Source organism: Zeus faber (genome assembly GCF_960531495.2).
Source record: "Zeus faber genome assembly, chromosome: 3".
Taxonomy (NCBI): Eukaryota; Metazoa; Chordata; class Actinopteri; order Zeiformes; family Zeidae; genus Zeus; species Zeus faber.
The window spans coordinates 14,848,451-14,867,538 of NC_137190.1; the positions used below are offsets into that span (position 1 = coordinate 14,848,451).

Here is a 19,088-nt window from a genome sequence, read left to right on the forward strand (position 1 = left end):
GGGTTTACGCGCTGCGCTGTTTTATACCGAATAATAATAATTATTATTATTATTATTGATAATAATCACATATAAAACTGCGCATGCAGCTTTTACAATAGATGTAGTTTTCTAGATTCCCACCGAAATCTTCGCGATTTCTATGAGACATCGTTACAGCAATCACTTCGATCAGCGCTTTCGGTGGGCGCGGTGAGCGGGGTGAACACCGCACCAAGATGGCGGCGGTATTTAAGGCGCGGCGTCGAGATCGCTACGCTTCTGCAGGCGCCGCACGGCCGGTGGTGCCGGAGTGAAAAAAAAACAAAAAAAAAAAAACGCGCCCCAACAAAGTTATTTTCCTTGACAATAAACCCCGCGAACAACATCACGGCCATGGCGTGCGCGCTTGCCCGTGGGTCTTTTCGTTTCGACCACAACGTTGCACCGCGAGCCCGCGCCTCCGCCGCGGCGCACCGCCGCCCCCTCCCGCTCTGCCAGCCCCGCCCCGCCCCTCCCACCCTGTCCCACCGTGTCCGCCACGCCCACACGGCCGCCCCTCCCACTCGGTGTGAAGGAGCACAAACAGCACATCTCCACACAGCCCTGCATTATGGTGTAACTGCGGCCCTTTAAGCTCTTCCTCGAGTAAGTAATTACACAAGCTTGGGATGTCTTCGGTGCGTTGTGGTGCGTAACTGTTCGCTGGTCGTGGTTTTAGCGGTTTGACGTCAGCTTGCTAGCCAGGAAAGTTAGCCACCGGGCAGTTAGACGGCAGAACTTGAGCTAGCTTAGCTTAGCTAGCTAGCTAGCTAGCGGGGAAGGATGAGTCCAAAACGTTTGTGGTGTTGACAACAATAGTTGCGTCTTAGTACCTCGTCACACGCCACAACAGTCAGCTCTGACGGTAATTTCTCACTGTTTGAAAGGACCGATGTCCAGGTAAAATGTTGGTACATTTAGTTTGGTTTGGCCAGTCGTGTTTACACTTAATATTAAGATAATTAAGACGGACATGCGTGTGCGCGTCCATCTCCACGCACATGTAAATATACAATATATATATATAAATATATATATATAAATATATATATATATATATAAATATACACACACATACACACACACACACAGTACATATGTGTATGTACATACATTTAAGTGTATGCTTATGCACATGTGTGTATCAGGCCAAGTGAGAATCAATCTGTCAAATCAGAACCTACCTTTTATGCATGTATGTGTGTGAGAGAATATAAGAGCCATGTTGTTTGATTCCAGCTCTCCAGCCCCAGGCTGTTGAAAGCCAGTCCAGAGGAGGAGACCGGGGTGTCGCCACTTCGTAAAGAAATTTGTACGAGCCAGAGGAAAGTCGTTCCAGATTCCGTCCAGCAGCCCTGGGGGAGGAACAAGGCGTGGGAGTAAACCACCAGCAAGTTGTTTCATCATGTCTGAGGGTGAGGGGAAAGTAACTCAAGCAGCGGAGGGAAGCAAGGCGGACTCAACCCCTGGTGTGAACCAGCAGGGACCGGGTGGAACCCCTGTCTCCCCACCCGTGTCAGCCATGCACCCTGCCACCATGGCCACCGAGGATGAGGATGAGAGCGAAGATGAGTCGGACATCCTCGAGGAAAGTCCATGTGGCCGGTGGCAGAAACGCAGAGAGGAGGTGAGGGAGGCCGATAGAGACAGGGTGCTTTTGGAGAGAATGACAAACTATGATTTAAAAATAAATGAATAAAATAACTTATTTTTTGCAATGATCAATTAATTACATCTCGGGAATATTGGATGAACAAATGATCAGGTGGGCAACAGCAAGCTGGAACACAATGTTGTTCATCAGAGATGGAGACCGAAGGGCAAGACGTATGGCTTTTATGTTGGAAGTGATTTTTGTACTGTCCTGAATCAATCCAATATTTTATCTCCACTCTGTATAACTCAGGTGAATCAGCGTAATGTCCCAGGAATAGATGCTGCTTACTTGGCTATGGACACCGAGGAGGGAGTGGAGGTGGTGTGGAATGAAGTCATGTTCTCAGAGAGGAAGAATTTCAAACTGCAGGAGGTAAAGCTGACATTTTAAGGGGGGATACCTTTTCAGTCGTATCATCGCAATTTGCATCCTCGTGTCACATTCAAATGTGTCAATCAGAATTCATTCACCACAATGGAAAACCAGTTTTAATGCAGTGAACCCGCTTACCTCGGTTCACAAATGTAGTTGCATAACCAGCAGGCTGCAGCATTTCAGGTGTTAAATAGTGAAGTAGGAACAACACACTAATGCTTTGATACTGTGGGATTATTTAGGGTATTCTGCAGTCTGTGTGTTCTTACTTGCTGAAGATACGATTATAAAAAATAAAAAGCGACCGTTATGATTCTTCTCATCATTTACTGCATGAAAATTTTTGATTCATCCTTTTCTTTATTTTTTCTTTCATTTTTACCTGCGCTGTCAACATGCTGGGCATACAACACAGCGTATTTGTATGCCATTGCATCTAGGACAGAGTTCATCTGCAAGTGGAGTTCAACTTCTCAGCCTGCAGTGCCACTCTTTATCCATTCTTTAGTCATCAAGAACCGCTGCAATAACTCTGTTCTGTGGACGACACGTGGGAGGAGCACAGCTTTTTTTGATACACAAGACCAGCACCATTCCCCCTCTTTGGAGAACGATCTTACCATGTTTTGGTCTTTAAACAACGAATCATCATCGCTTCTCCAAGAGAGGGGAATCACCATGGTGAGACAAATAAACATAGAAACAAACCCTGAAGCCCTGAAGCGCACACATACAAAATCTGTATAAAAGAGTTTTGAGAAGGTTTGGCCTTTCAGATTTTTATTTAATCAGTCATCAGCTTTGAACGGCACACAGATTTGTGCTCAGTCCCACAAAGCACAATATTACCTTGCACCCCTGAAGCACACATATACAACCCACCCCCAAGCACAGTCATAACACGCACCCACAAGCGCAGAATTTGGGCCAAAGGCGTCAGGCACAGACCACAGGCCTGAAGTAGGCCCCGTAGCCAATAGACCGACACCCTGCCAGAACCCCATGCCCACCCGCACCCTGCGCTAAGGTCAGGCCTGCCATACCACAACCAGCAAGATGCCCCAATAAGCCACAAGCTGCAACCAGACCATGGTTTCATTGATGTGTGATGATGCTAGCGTTTCTTCCCTCATTGTTAATCAGAATTGGTTCTCTCTGTGTGTGTGTGTGTGTGTGTGTGTGTGTGTGTGTGTGTGTGTGTGTGTGTGTGTGTGTGTGTGTGTGTGTGTGTGTGTGTGTGTGTGTGTGTGTGTGTGTGTGTGTGTGTGTGTGTGTGTTTCCCCCACATGTCTGCCTGTGTAGGAGAAGGTGAAGGCAGTCTTTGATAATCTCATTCAACTGGAGCACCTTAACATTGTGAAGTTCCACAAGTACTGGGCTGATATCAAGGAAAACCGTGCTAGGGTGAGTCTTAGACCTTGACCTATATCAAAATGACGCCTGTTGTTTTAAGATATTCTGAGAATTGTGTTTCACTTTATCCTCTCATTGATATGGATCTTTGCATCTCTTGTAGGTGATTTTTATAACAGAGTACATGTCATCTGGAAGCTTAAAGCAGTTTCTGAAGAAGACAAAGAAGAACCACAAGACCATGAATGAAAAGGTAAAATGTGGTGGTATGGGAATCATAAGGGGTTGCTAAATTACATTTTGCGAGGATAAATGTGTTCAAAGGCTAAATCAGTTGACCTAGATACATAGTGAAAGAAGACATTTGCCATGCTGCAAGTCCAAGGAGCTTGAAAACATTTTTAGACCAAAGCAATGTTGCACAAAATTTTAATTTGTTGCACAGATGGACAACTTGTATTGCTGAAGGATGTCTTGTTTGGAAATTTTTGATTTTTGGGAAAAAAAACTAAAAAGAGAGACCTTTACCACTGATTTGTTGTCCTGCGGTACAAAGAAGGCGTGTGAATGAGGGATTACGATCATGTTTACTGTGTGTGATTGTACAGGCCTGGAAGAGATGGTGTACACAAATTCTCTCAGCTCTCAGGTGGGTCTTCCCGTCTCACCGTCCTGGTTCAAAACTACTTACAGACGTGGACAAATTTGTTGGTACCCTTCGACGAAAAAAGAAGAACCCACAATATCCTCTGAGATAACTTGAAACTCACAAAAGTAATTGGCATCCATCATTGTTTATTCAATATTTAATAGAAATCAGAATTTGCTCTTGATTTAATTCAACAGAATGTTTTACATACTAAAACAAATGAAAATGGCATGGACAAAAATTACGGGACCCTTAACCTAATGTTTTGTTGTACAACCTTTAGAGGCAATAACTGCAATCAAGCGATTTCAGTAGCTCTCAATGAGACTTCTGCACCTGTCAACAGGTAGTTTGGCCCACTCTTCCTGTCTCAGGTTTGATGGGTGTCTCTCCAAACTGCATGTTTCAGCTCTTTCCATAGATGTTCGATAGGATTCAGATCAAGGGTCATAGAAGGCCACTTCAGAATAGTCCAATATTTTGTTCTTATCCATTCTTGGGTGCTTTTAGCTGTGTGTTTTGGGTCATTATCCTGTTGGAGGAGACTGAGACAGAGCTTTCTGACACTGGGCAGTACGTTTCGCTCCGGAATGCCTTGATAGTCTTGAGATTTCATTGTGCTCTGCACAGATTCAAGGCACCCCGTGCCAGATGCAGCAGGACAGGCCCAAAACATAACCGAGCCTCCTCCATGTTTCACAGTTGGTCTGGTGTTCTTTTCTTTGAAAGCTTAATTTTTTCGTCTCTTAACATGGAGCTGATGTGACTTGCCCAACAGCTCCAGTTTTGACTCATCTGTCCAAAGGAAATTCTCCTAGAAGCATTGGGCTTGTCAATATGCATTTTAGCAAATTCCAGTCTGGCTTTATGTTTTTCTATCAAAAGTGGAGTCCTCCTGGGTCTTCTTCCATGGAGCCAACTGTCACTCAAAAAGTGACAGATGGTGCGATCAGACCTTGATGTACCTTGACCTTGGAGTTCAGCTTGTACCTCTTTGGAAGTTGGCCTTGGCTCTTTTTCTACCATTCGCAATATCCTCCTTTTCAATCTGGGGTCAATTTTCCTCTTGCGGCCGCGTCCAGGGAGGTTCCCATGGACCTTAAACTTTTTAATATTTGCAACTGTAGTCACAGGAACATCAAGCTGCTTGGAGATGGTCTTATAGCTTGAACTTGAACTTGAACTTGAACTTATAGCCTTTACCTTTAACATGCCTGTCTATAATTTTCTTTCTGATCTCCTCAGACAACTCTCTCCTTTGCTTTCTCTGGTCCACGTTCAGTGTGGTGCACGCAATGATACCAAACAGCAGAGTGACTCTGTTTCTCCAATCTACTGATTATAAGACAGAAGACATGTGTGATACCAATTAAAGAAGACAGTTCGAAATATAACTGTAATCCAATTATTTATAATCTTTTCTAAGGGGTCCCAACAAATCTGTCCAGGCCATTTTAGAATATAATTCTCTTTAGCAATAATTTCTCTTTTCACAGTTTTCTTTGCTTAACTCTGACATACCAAAGGCATGCAGGTATACATGAGAAAATTGCTTTTAATTTCATCACTTTTCAGGAGGAATGAAGCATTGTTTCAATGAGCTGTTAGGGTGCCAACAAATTTGTCCACGTCTATATAAACATTTAAAAGATGATACGAGTTTGATGCAATTAAAACGACAACAATGAATTGTAAAATATAGGGCTGACATTCCTGTTTTGGGAACTTGTGTGTTTCCGTGTAGTTACCTCCACTCCTGCGACCCTCCCATCATCCATGGAAACCTGACCTGTGATACAATTTTTATCCAGCACAATGGGCTCATTAAGATTGGATCAGGTACATCACTGCAGGCTCATATCTGATTGTAGAGACTTTCAATGGATGTTCCTGAAAAACTACTGAGTCGTTGACAGTCTTTTAACCACTGGGACTATGTTTTCCTGAAAATATGCCTCAGAAGGCATGATATGTTTGAGCTAAACAATGAGTTACTTTTACTGAACAATATAATCTGGCCGTTTGACTAATACACTTGAGATCTATTTAAGTCTCCTCCGTTTAACACTGTCGTCGTCGTCCCCCCCCCCCCCCCCCGTCCTCGTCTGTCTCTACTCCCCCCAATCATCTCATCTCTGATTTATCATTTTTCTCCAGTTGCTCCAGACACCATTAACAATCACGTGAAGACGTGCCGTGAGGAGCAGAAAAACCTGCACTTCTTTGCCCCAGAATATGGAGGTACAGATAGAAAAAGACTGGGCTGGAGCACACAGTTGATGTATTTGTTGGCCTTCATAGTTTGAATAATAATTATAAATAGAGCTGCAGGAAGCAATACACAGGGTCCAGTTTAGTCACGCTAGATACGTACAGGTTTCCGAGGTTCCAAGGTTCCTGAATCTACGCTCTGATTATATGCGGGGACGCTTGGAGCGGACCATGGGACTGACGACCATGTCAGACAAGACATCACTGAGAATTTCGGATTCTTTCTTTAATCGCTCTCCATTTGCAATGATGTCACAAAGCAGCCCGCTCCTGAAACTAATGAAATTACAGTTTTCACTAATTTCTGCTCCAAATGTAGATAAATATTGATCAAACTTGAACAAGACGTCTGAAACATCCCAGTTCTAACATGCATACTGCCGCCGCTGACGTGTTTCAGATACTTTTAGCCTGAAAAACACCCAAGATTAAAAATAAAAGGCTGAGCAATAACAATAAGGATCCAGCCCCCTAAGTATAGCTGCAGGAAGTAAAACACCAGGTCCAGTTTAGTCGTGTTAGGTACGTATTACATTTTTCCGGGTTCACAGCCCTATTTTCCATCCAAGTTTACATTCAGCACTGCATCGGTTCCCTTGGTCTGTTGTCTCCTGGTTTCTTGTCTTGCGGACCAACCACTATAGGGTCTGAACAGCGCAACCCTCCGAATGCCACTGAGCACCCTTTGGCAAAACAGGACTTATATAACGCTGGTCCATGATGTCACAAAGCGGCACGCTCCTGAAACTAATCAAATCGCTTCAATGTTCTTCTACTTCTATTAAAATGACGACAGTTTTTCACTAATTTCTGCTCCAAATGTAGGCGTCTGAAATGTCCTGGTTCTAACAAGACCTCAACCAAGTCTGTGCGTACTGCGAACGTCTTGTTCCAGATACAAAAATCTCAGCAATAATAGGGCTGGACCATTAATTAAAAAAGATGGGTTAACACATGTGTTATTCACAGATGCATTTACCCATCTGCGGGTGTATTGACTTTTCTTGTTCCCTAAACCGTAGTCTGACTCATTAAAATTCTTTTGTTTTTATTTTCAGAAGTTTATAATTTCACGATGTAATTAAACTAATCGAAAAACAATGAGTTCACGTCATCAAAAACAAACTTCATTAAGGAATTCCTGAACACATGCATTCTAGGGTTAAAAGGGGGAAAAGCCTGTTTTTAATGGCACACAACACCACTGCTTTAATAATAGTTACACATGTCACAAAGTGAGGTATTCTGCTTGAATAAATGTTTATTTGTGATGTATTGTCAGTTCATTCCCTTAATTATTTTGTCCTCTGCGTAGCGGTTGCCGACGTCACCACAGCCGTGGACATCTACTCCTTCGGCATGTGTGCCTTAGAGGTGGGCAGGATTAAGAAAACAATCGGAAGGGTGAAGTACCTAATGCCAAAACTAAGTCCTCATTTCGCATTTTGTGTTGCAGATGGCCGTTTTGGAGATCCAGGGGAACGGGGAGTCTTCTTACGTCTCACAGGAGGCCATCAACAATGCCATACTGTCACTGGAAGACTCCCTGCAGAGGGTAAGATGGTGGAAAAACATTGGGATCGAACGTTGTTGAACTGCGAACAAACAGCCAGAGCTCATGTGAAGGTTGATGAAGTAAACTTAAATGTTATTCAAACTCTCCATTAGCGAACACATTGAGGCCCAACAAGTTTTTTGTTTTTTTGGGGGTTTTTTTTTCCATCAGTATCACAGATGTTGTATTTTCACCAATATTCACCACATGCAGCCTACCTTTTCACAATACATCCTGTGTTGTGGTAATCACACACTGATAGAGTGGTAGAACAAGTATCCTGTGTGACGTGCAGGTGCCGGAATCTGTCCACAGGTACAGGGAGGGAGACTTTCCGGCAGTGTGGCGCCGACATGGCATGCGTCTTTATAAGTTATTGGAAACAGAAAGGCTCGCTGGCCAAAACGGGAACATAAAATCGCAATGAAAACAATCTGCGTCAGGTATATGTGTGGCTCGCTCTTTGGTCTGCAGGCTGTCCGCCTCCTGTACCATGTGGTCCCGCTGTAAGACAAAGCAACACATAAGAAAGCTCTCCCAGCCGGGCCTGACCAATCAGCACTAATGAGACTGATTAGGTGGACCCGGTACAGCTGGGCCGCGGCGAGAAGAAGCCAGCGCCGTCATCTGCAGACTGTGGCTTAACCATGCCCTCTTGTCTGCCTCATACCCCCACCACCCGACTTAGGCCGGGGAGCTGTCCGGCCACCAGCCCCTCTCCCCCAAGAGTGGAAAAGGAAGTCGGCCACCACCATCTGAACCCCCGGCCTATGGATGATCTTGAACTTAAAGAGCTGAAGAGCCAGGTACCAAAGGGTAATCTGCGCGTTAGAATGCTTCATGTGGTGAAGTCACTACAGCGGGACGTGGTCCAAACAGAAGGTGAAAGGGCGACCCAGAAGGTCAAGTTTATTTGTATAGCCCTTAATCACAATACAGTCTCACAGGGCTTCACAAACCCACATTTCACATAGAAATCAACAACATCCTCTGGTCTGAACCCTCATCCGAGTAAGGGAAAAACTCCCAAAAAAGGAGGAATCCCCCTTCCAGGGTGACCAGGCTGCAATGGATGCCAAGTGGGGAACAATAATACTTTAACATGGCAAATCATAGGATATTGGACTTCTATACAATGTAATGTCAAAACTTAACAGTGTGAGAGTCAATTTGCTGGTGCAGAGCGCCACAGGTAGACTTCTCCAGGGGTATGGGCTTCATCAGGCCCAATCTAGGTAGCTCACAGTAGCCTGACTATACTCCTAGATTTCTTGCTGAGCTACTTTGATATCCTTAAACGGGTGCATGTGTCTAGCAGGACCAATAACCACCATCTAAGTTTTCTCAGAGTTGAGAAGCAAGAAATTAAAAGACATCATCCACTGTTTAATTTCTGCCAGACATGCCTCTAGGGTCTGACAATTGCGTGGGTTAGTTCTAGGGGCATGTATAGTTCCCAATTATAACTATTTCATCAGCATAGCAATGGAAGCTATTTCCATATTTGTGTATGATGGCAACGTATAGATGCTAAACAGTAAAGGGCCGAGTACTGATCGCTGTAGGGCCACACAAGTAACTCTACAATACTCAGGTCACATTGCCATAAATTACAAGGTGTGTCCTCTCTGAAAGATACGATTTAAACCAGGAAAGTGCCAAACCTTTAATGCCTAAAGACGTGTCAAGGCGATCTAGCAATAGGTTTTGTTCATCAGTATCAAATGCAGCTCTGAGGTTGAGTAATACTATACTATTAGTACTAGTACTATTGAGGAGGTGTCGGTTCCATTGCTAATAAAAGATCATTAAACATTTTAGTGAGGGCTGTCTCAGTGGAGTGGAGTGCTCTGAATCCAGACTGAAATAGTTCAAATAGTCCACTGGAGGACGTGATCAGTAATCTGTTTTGCTACAATTTTTTTCAAGATTTTTGGAGATGAAGGGTAGATTTGAGACCGGCCTATAGTTGCTAAGACTCTCAGGGTTAAGGTTTGGGTTTTTTAAGTAAGGGTCTGATCATGGCTGTTTTAATAGCCATTGGTAGTACTGTAGGGTGCCGACTGCCAACTTGATGGCCAGGCACTCCTTTTCCACGGTGCTGTATCTGGATTCCCGCTTGAAGAGCTTCCGGCTGATGTACAACACTGGTCAGTCGGCGTCCTCCCTTCTCCGTCCACTGGACCGGATCTGACACGACTTTCCAAGTTAAGTCAGACAAAGGGCTCGTCAGCTCCGAAAAGTCGGCTACAAACCTCCTGCCAGACCTAAGAACTGCTTCACCTCTTTATTCGTCTTGGGCCTTGGACTGTTCGTGACCACAGCGGTGTTATCTACGGTATATACCGTACCTCCCTCCGCCCAACCGCACACTTCTTAGGGTTGCCGGTGAGCCCTGCCTGCATCAGGGACACAAACACTGCGCCCGTTTGCTGCATGTGCTGCCCCCAGGTGTCGCTGTGAATAATGATTTCATCTAAGTAGGCAGTGGTGTATACCACGTGCGGGCGCAGGACCTGGACCATGAGTCTCTGAAAGGTGGCTGGGGCCCCGAACAACCCAATTGGAAGCGTTACAAATTGGTACAACCCCTGCGGAGTGGAGAAAGCCAATATTTTTCTTGTACTCTTGTGACAAGGGAATCTGCCATTAGCCCTTAGTTTAATCCAGTGTCATAAAAAAGTGAGCCGTACCTAACCAGTCAAGAAGCTCGCTGACCAAAGGCATCTGATATGCACCGAATTTCGACAATGCGTTCATCTTTCTGTAGGCTACACAGAAGCGGACCGACCCATTGGGCTTACTTACCAGCACCATGGGACTACCCCAGTCCCTTGTAGTATAGTATCCAGTATGGCCTTAAATTCTGCCTGCATGACAGGCAGACAACGGGAAAGCACTCTGCACTCCACAGGCTGTCCGCCTCCTGCACCACGCGATTCCCACTGCAAGACAAAACAACACACAAGCTGTCGCAGCCGGGTCCAACCAATCAGCGCTAATGAGGCTAATTAAGCGTACCCAGTACATCTGCGCTGCAGCAGGAAGAAGGCTTTGCCGTCACCTGCAGACCGTGGCTTAACCACGCCCCCTCCTCTGCCACAGTGTGACTACATCAGGTCTAAGGATGAAATTTGCCGATTGAATTTGGTGACGCAATTCAAAACTCCTGTGACCCAGACTTTGAAAACCACTGGTTTAATTGATATGATCAATAATCTACCTGCAGGAGTTCATCCAGAAATGCCTGGAGAGCGACCCCATCAGGAGGCCGACAGCCAGAGAGCTGTTGTTCAACCAGGCGCTGTTTGAAGTTCCATTGCTGAAACTCTTGGCTGCACACTGCATCGTCAGCCACCAGCGTGAGTCGTTTCTCACATACACACACACACACACACACATCTTGGAGTATTGAGTGGAAAGACCCTCCTTTGATCAAATACTGGAGCCAGTGTGACCAAAAAGTTTGTTACAAGCAGGTTGTTATTTTTTTATTATAAACAAGAATTAAGACATTCAATATATAAAAAATACTTTACCACAATACTTTTGTTGTTGTTATTATTTTTATTATTATTACTCTTGATAGTAATAATAATTAACGGTGATCAGTTATTTCATTAATCGGCTTGTTTCATTAATATGATGCCCAGTTAATAAAAGTTAATAGATAATGCCATCGCTCATTAGTAACAGCGCCGTTCATAGCTACCTCGGGTTTGTTATATTTTGTGTCTAGTGTCAAATCTATTTTTGTCACTTTGTCATTTCCACCTATCAAGTAGGGACAGACAAACGCTTTCCATTTCCTTTTTTGCAATTTGGGAAGTTTTCGAAGTTTACTGTCTCAAAACATTTTTCATCACGGAAACTCCGTTAGGGAGGGGTGCGGCGGACAGTTCTGGGTTTTCCACAACACAGCGATGTCATGATGAACTTAATTGGGTTAAACCAAGTCTAGGTCTTTTTTCAGATTTATTATTTTGTTTATCGTGTAAATTCTTATTTGCAAGAGAACTGTTATATATTTGAGTTTGGTACAGTGTGTTTGGAAAAGGAATGATTGTAAACTGTGAACTCTTATGTATTGATACACTGTTTTCTCTTAAAAAGGTTCAGTAATCTCCCCCCTATAGAGAGGAGGGTGCAGCCCAGAGAGGATTGAGTGGAGGGTCTTAGTCTATATAAACAGTTGAATTGTCTTTCCATACAAGACACAAAGGGGAGGGTCAAACCTGCTGCCAGAACCAATCGTTGTTTTCATCAAGTATGACATGCGTGATCCTGAGGTGTTTTCAGTTTTGTTTAGTTTTTTCTTTAGGCACCAGTTCTGTTGGGTTTTACGTCAAAATAAATACGCAGCTTAATATATGTTTACGCAGCTTGAGAACTTAAACATGTCTGTTGTGTCAGCCTTCAATTAATGACCCTCTGGCTAAGCAACTTCACTGTTATTATCAACCATTGGTGTCGGCAGAGAGTGCATCATCCTATAGAACAGTTTAGTTACTCCCCACAATGTTATCTTTATTTCCAGACATGATCCCCGAGAATGCCTTGGAGGAAATCACCAAGAATATGGACACCAACCTCGTCATAGCTGAGAGGAAGGAGGGCGTTCAGCTCAAGTGAGATCCAGATACTGGATGTTTTGTTCTGTAATAATATATGTAGTAAAATAACTGTCTCTTTGCATTGCCCAGTAGAATATGAACAGAGTACATTTAGTTGGGTATTATCCATTATATGTGATTGGCCAGTAGCTTTGTTTAATATTTGCTTGTACATTCAATTGAAATGGCTTCCACAGCCCAATTTAAATGTAAATACATAATTGTCAAAAAGGTTCTTTGTCTCCTCTAATTAGGCTTTCACAGTTTCCTGCCTTAGAGCTGGATAAATTCCTAGAGGATGTGAGGTAAGAAACAATACTGAGTCACTGTTACAAGTCATGCATAAATACTAGTGGTGTAACGGATTGTAGTTGATCCGTTATCCGTACGGGTCGCGCCCCCCCACAGTTCGACACGCATGTGAACCGCAGATCAATTGCAAAATGTAACCCTCATAGTGAAATACAGTTTTACTGGCGCCGTTACTTTTTAAAGTAATAATTCCCTAAATCTCGATGCAGATTTGCGCTGAAAAGAAGATAGACAAGGCAGATGCATGCTGTGTTTTACTCTGAAGCGCAGTGATTAGTTTTGCGGTACTCTGTGCTGTGTTGCTGCTGCTTTACGACAAATCGTGAAGCAAATGCCGCCGCTGTGCATCTGCTCGTCCGCCATGTTGGAGCGGTAAAGAGCCGTTAGTAAACAATACAATGTGTATTAAGACAATGTGAAACAAGACCATGTGTAATGATGTCTATCAATTTATTCTGAACCGATTTTCATGAAATTTAGTTTGTTATAAATGTGGGAAATCGAAACATGATACCGGAATTCAGTTACTGGGCGCAGATCTAATCATATTTTTTCATTGACCATGGTATCTTGCGTGCCTCACATTGCACTTTAATTTAACTATTGAGTATTGGATATGCTATGTTTATATTTAAAGATTTTATTTAAACATTGGACATATTGAATGTTGTTTTCATGTAAGGCCGTGGGCAAAAGTTCCTTTCTTTAAGTGGGGGTTTTTTTTTTGTTTGTTTTTTTTTCTTTTTTTTGCTGATCCGAAAAATGATCCGTTCTGTGACTCAAAACCGTGATACGATCCGAACCGTGAGTTTTGTGATCCGTTGCACCCCTAGTAAATACATAAGTTGCTGTTTTAGAAGCAAATCTGGAAACCTTAGAACTGTATTAGTTAAGGTTTGAAATATGTTTGAGCTTTGGTGTCCTCTGCTTGGTATGGCCTTTTGTGATGACATTACATAAGGTCCCTATGGTGCATGTTAAATTGTTTTATTTTCTTGCAGTACCTCGTATAGCCACATGGTGGTGCATTTATTTTTACCAGCTGAGAGACACTACTGGTTGAAGTATTCATGGCCATAGAAGTTACATTGCATGGTACTGAAATGAGCAGACTAACACAAAGATTGGATTTTAATTGAATTTATTACCTCATACAATCCCCGTCCTCTCATAAATTCCCTTTATCATTTTGCAGGCAGTAATGCCATGAGTCTTCATTCTCCTGTTCTTTTTTTATGGAACCTCTTTCTGTCGAGTCTTTGTGCTATCAAATCATTTGTTGCTGCATTTTTTTGGATCCCATTTTTACTCTTACACCCTTCATTTCTGCGTCTTTTCTCCGTTAGGAATGGTATCTACCCGCTCACGGCGTTTGGCCTGCCGTGCTCTCAGCAGCCGCAACAGGAGGCGGTCAAGTCCCCCATCGTCACCCCCTCAGTCAAATCCCCCACCCCCGAGCCTGCGGAGCTGGAGACACGCAAGGTGAGTGTTCCTACCAGGAAGAGCATCACCCCCCACACCCCCCACCCCTGTCAGTCAAAGGGAGAGGACTTGGCTTCAGGTTTCCTGGTGACCTAAAAAAGACAAAACAGAGCAAATGAAGCAGAAGAAGGACATTTTGCTGCTTTCCAGCTTCCAGTGTGCCAAGTTTTCCTCATCAGTGTTTCATCTTTACAAATCTCTATTCTTGTCTCTTGTAGATCGTTCATATGCAATGCAATATTGAGCCTGTGGACGAGGGTGCCAAATATCATGTAGGTTTTTTTTATTTTAATCGATATTTACTCTTATCTGTCTTATTGTCTCGTCTCAAATATCAATGCATAGTTTGTTTCAACTTAAGTTTATTTTTGTCTGTTTCCCTTTTCCCCTGACAGCTGACATTATTGTTGAAGCTGGAAGACAAATTGAATAGACATCTAAGCTGTGACTTGTTACCAAGTAAGATAAACTGCCTTTCCATGTACACCGATCAGCCACAACATTAAAACCACTGACAGGTGAAGTGAATAACATTGCTCATCTCGTTACAATGACACCTGTCAAGCGGTGAGATATACTAGGCAGCAAGTGAACAGTCAGTTCTTGAAGTTGATGTGTTGGAAGCAGGAAAAATGGGCAAGCGTAAGGATCTGAGTGACTTTGACAAGGAGCAAATTGTGATGGCTAGACGACTGGGTCAGAGCATCTCCAAAACAACAGGTCTTGTGGGGTGTTCCCAGTATGCAGTGGTTAGTACCTACCAAAAGTGGTCCAAGGAAGGACAACCGGTGAACTGGCGACAGGATCATGGGCTAATTGATGCATGTGGGGAACGAAGGCTTGCCCATCTGGTCCGATCCCACAGAAGAGCTACTGTAGTACAAATGGCTGAAAAGTTTAAGCCGCTATGATAGAAAAGTTTCAGAACACAGTGCTTCGCAACTTGCTGTGTATGGGGTAGGCTTGTGCAATATCCCAAATTTGATATCGAGATGCAGTCCCGCTCCAAAATCGCGATATTATTATTACACTATATTAGCGTCATTGTTGACCGGGGGGGGGGCAGCGGTGACGCAGTATTTCGGTACTGTGAGAATATTGCATATGCTGGCAAGTATCGCAATGTTCGATGTTATCAAATATCGGCCCAAACCTAGTCCGTAGCCAACAGTGCCTACAATGGGTACGTGAGGGTCAGAACTGGACTATGGAGCAATGGAAGAAGGAGGCCTGGTCTGATGAGTCACATTTTCTTCTTCATCATGTGGATGGCTGGGTGCATGTGCGTCCTTTACCTGAGTAAAAGTTGGCACCAGGATGCACTATGGGAAGAAGACAAGCGGCGGAGGCAGTGTGATGATCTGGGCAACGTTCTGCTGGGAAACCTTGGCTCCAGGCATTCATGTGGATGTTGACACGTACTGTACCACCTACCTAAACATTGAGGGACTTGACAGAGTTCAACGTGTTGACTTGGCCTCCAAATTCTCTGATTGAGCATCCGTGGGATGTGCTGGAACAACAAGCCTGATCCAGAGCCCATAGATCCATGTGTACAAATCTGAAATGTGTAAAGTTGAATGTGTGTATCAGTTTATTGTACCACCATACCACCAGCAAAATGTATCCCGCTTGTCCAGCCCTTCAACCCTGCCATCGTTTAGATGATTAGTCGCTGAAGATGTGCATTTTGGCATTGGAGAATTTTACAAGGACCTTGGCCGTGAAGCCAGATAGTCTGTGCCAGCGCTCGTTAAAAAGTAGCTTCTCCCCTGTCCGTCTGTCTACGCTACGTTTGGGGAAATTCAAATGCTATGTGCACAGCCCGACCATCTACTCTCAGGTTTTACCGAACACGGTATCATCACTGTGAGTTTCCAAATGTGCGGACGACTGTGTGGGTGGGAGTGGAAGCATTCATCTCAGACAGACACACGTCACATGCCTGAGAGAGCCAGCATAACTCCTGCCTCAAATACATTTGTTTTGATTTGGATTGAATGTCTTGTTTTTAAGGTGGTGAGCAATGAACATGCTGACTATCTAACACATTTGGTGACAATACAGTAAGACTCACTTATCAAAATATGGAATTATTTTCTGTTTTGGAGGGGATACAAAGAGAGCACATGAATAACATGTGACAAGCTTGAGGCAATACTAACTTTCTCTCTCTCTCTCTCTCTCTCTCACACACACACACACACACACACACACACACACACACACACACACACACACACACACACACACACACACACGGGTATGGCAGGAATGTTTACTATTGGCGCTGTGGGCAGAATGCCAGGCCTGTGGATGGTATAGCTAACAGCTGAAACTTAATGGTATGAGATAAGCTTCCATATCCTGTGTTGGACACACCCTGTTCTCGGTCCAACCTCTGAACCTACTCATAGTTTATATTATAAACAAATTACATTCATTTCATCTATTTCTCTCTTGGGCTGTCAGAATGTTGGCATTTTAGTGGACGAGTAATTTTCATGGAAATAATTGTGATTAACAATTTCAATCAAGTTTTTGTTCATTCGGGTCACTATCATAGTACAAGCCAATTCAAACACTATTTCCCACACACCAATTTGTCTGCTGAAAGTACGGAGCAAAGGAAATAATTGTCTCAATTGTCTCCAGCGTTTGGATAGGAGACCCTCTGCTCTTCTCTACTCTCTCATAGTTTTGCTTGCTATGTCAAGAATCTGCCCAAAAGCAGTAAAGTTATTTTTTTCATGATTTTGTTTCAAGCAAGATTGTTGGGCGTATGATTTTGAAGCCTATCAATTGTACTCACACGGAGCTCAAATAATCATGATCCTGCTATTATTCTGAGAACTTGAACTTCCCGACACAGTATATCCTCCTTTTCTCGATGAATCGCACACACACACCTTTCCTCTACACTCTGCTAATATTAAAACCCTCCGTATCAATCTTAAGTTCAAGTCCAAAGAAGTGAGGTTCACCTGCTAACTGGGTCGCTTTATCTTTTCCTCCTTTAAGACTGATACTGGCACTGCCACGCCTGGCTTTGGCTTGTAGCTCAGGGTTTACTTTGAGACAATGACTGCCTTTCCTTAAAATAAATTGTGTAGAATATTTATAGCATATATAGAATTATTTGAATTGTAGAATCTTTCCAGTTGAAGGGAAATGCATTATTGTAACAAAGGAAAAACATTCACGTCTGCTGGGAAACACAGCTACTCGTGCAAAGTAATTATTGTGCAAGGAAAACACAAAGAATACCGTTTGTAGTGGCCATACATGATGTAAAATCCCCATTTTATTTTTCTGATCAATTATTTACTTTTAATTTAATCTAAAATGTCCCTGTCCTGGTCGTATCGCTGGTGTGGTTAACGACTGACAGTGACTTAATTAAAACCAAGCGTCTGAACAACTCTCGCAGTTATTGGCAAAAGAAAACGTTTCTTTCGATGAAACAAAGAGACCATTGATTTTGTCAGCATAGTTGCTGGCAAAATGAGAAATATTAATTTCAATGAAAAAATAATTCGACAAAAAGGTGGAATTCAAAAATCTACGCAGCACTATTTATGTTTCACAAAAATATATTTTATCCAATGTTAAATGCTCAAGCTTTTTCTTTTGTTCTTACATTAAAATAAATGATAATTAAGGGTATTTGGGTTTTTCCCCCAGATGAAAATGTTCAAGAGCTGGCTGAAGAGTTGGTCCAACTGGGCTTCATCTGCGAGGTGAGTGCTTTTTAAAAGAGAACTTTGACATTTGACGCGCTGCTAGGTTTGTGTGTGGGCAGGTGAAGGTGGGTGCTGTTTTAAAAACGGCGGGTGGTGTCGAAAATACAAAATGCCCCAATCCCACACATTAATCCTATTGTGTCAGATTTCTGCTCATTTTCTAATTGATTTCACCCGAACACCACGCATCCACACTCCTTGTTTGCTTTTTGTTTCTCGATACTTGACAAATAACGAGTGGTGTGCTGTGGTTGGGTGTCGTTATGTGTTTGTCATGTACCTTTTAAAGTTTAACCTGTCTTCCTGTTTCCTGTCTAGGTGGACCAAAGTAGACTAGCCTCCGTACTAGAAGAAGCCTTCGCCAAGTTCTTTAGTAGGAATGGATCCCTCAACCCCGTCACGGTGTCCGTATAGAAACCCCGCTGTGTCTCCACAGTACTTGGCTCCCCTGGCTTTTCTTCTCGGCCTTAACGCCAGGAGGGTGGCGTTTGTTTAGAGCCACAGTTTAAATATTATCCTTTGAGTAAAATTAAGGCTCCTATTGGAGAGAACTGATCAAAAGCCATATCTAGAATATTAAAGTCAGTTTTTATTTTGGGGGGGTGGGGTAGGGGTTTTATTTAACAAGTGGCTAAAATTAAATTGTGGGATGTGTCTTGCTTTTGTCGATAATTGCAAATTTTCCTCATTAAAGGATAAACCTTTCCGAATGCTGCAGCAAAGCGATTGTCAGACCGCAGCGCTCTGCGCAGACCGCCTTGCATATTGTTTGTAAACTGACACCGAGCACTTTTCAAGCAGACGGTTACACCTCTTGCCCGCGACCACACCATTTCTCTCCGCAGCCCACTATTCCACGGAGGCGTGAGCCCATCCACAGAATAGCATGAAGCATCTGTGCACCGACAGTGTTTCCTCCTCCTAATTGGATTTCCCCCCGTGAATAGAAACCACATCGCTGTACGCTTTACTGTTGGGATGATTTGTGCTCATTGATTGCCGGATACCCGGGCGGGATTTTGGGTGGACTGCGTGGGCGTAGAAATATCACTCCTTA

General features: G+C 43.4%; 1 protein-coding gene across 1 annotated transcript; it reads left to right on the forward strand.

Annotated features, from left to right (window-relative positions):
- Nucleotides 1-544: 544 nt before the first annotated feature.
- Nucleotides 545-18,607, forward strand: LOC307228501 (nuclear receptor-binding protein-like). The gene is made up of 18 exons (XM_079998182.1): nt 545-627; nt 1,261-1,648; nt 1,928-2,050; nt 3,356-3,457; nt 3,570-3,659; nt 4,015-4,055; nt 5,800-5,894; nt 6,213-6,296; nt 7,642-7,700; nt 7,783-7,881; nt 11,111-11,243; nt 12,419-12,509; nt 12,749-12,799; nt 14,153-14,288; nt 14,507-14,560; nt 14,684-14,747; nt 17,973-18,028; nt 18,350-18,607. The coding sequence occupies exons 2-18, from the start codon at nt 1,427-1,429 to the stop codon at nt 18,443-18,445; spliced, it is 1,596 nt and encodes a 531-aa protein (XP_079854308.1). The 5' UTR covers nt 545-627; nt 1,261-1,426; the 3' UTR covers nt 18,446-18,607.
- The last annotated feature ends 481 nt before the right edge of the window (nt 18,608-19,088 follow it).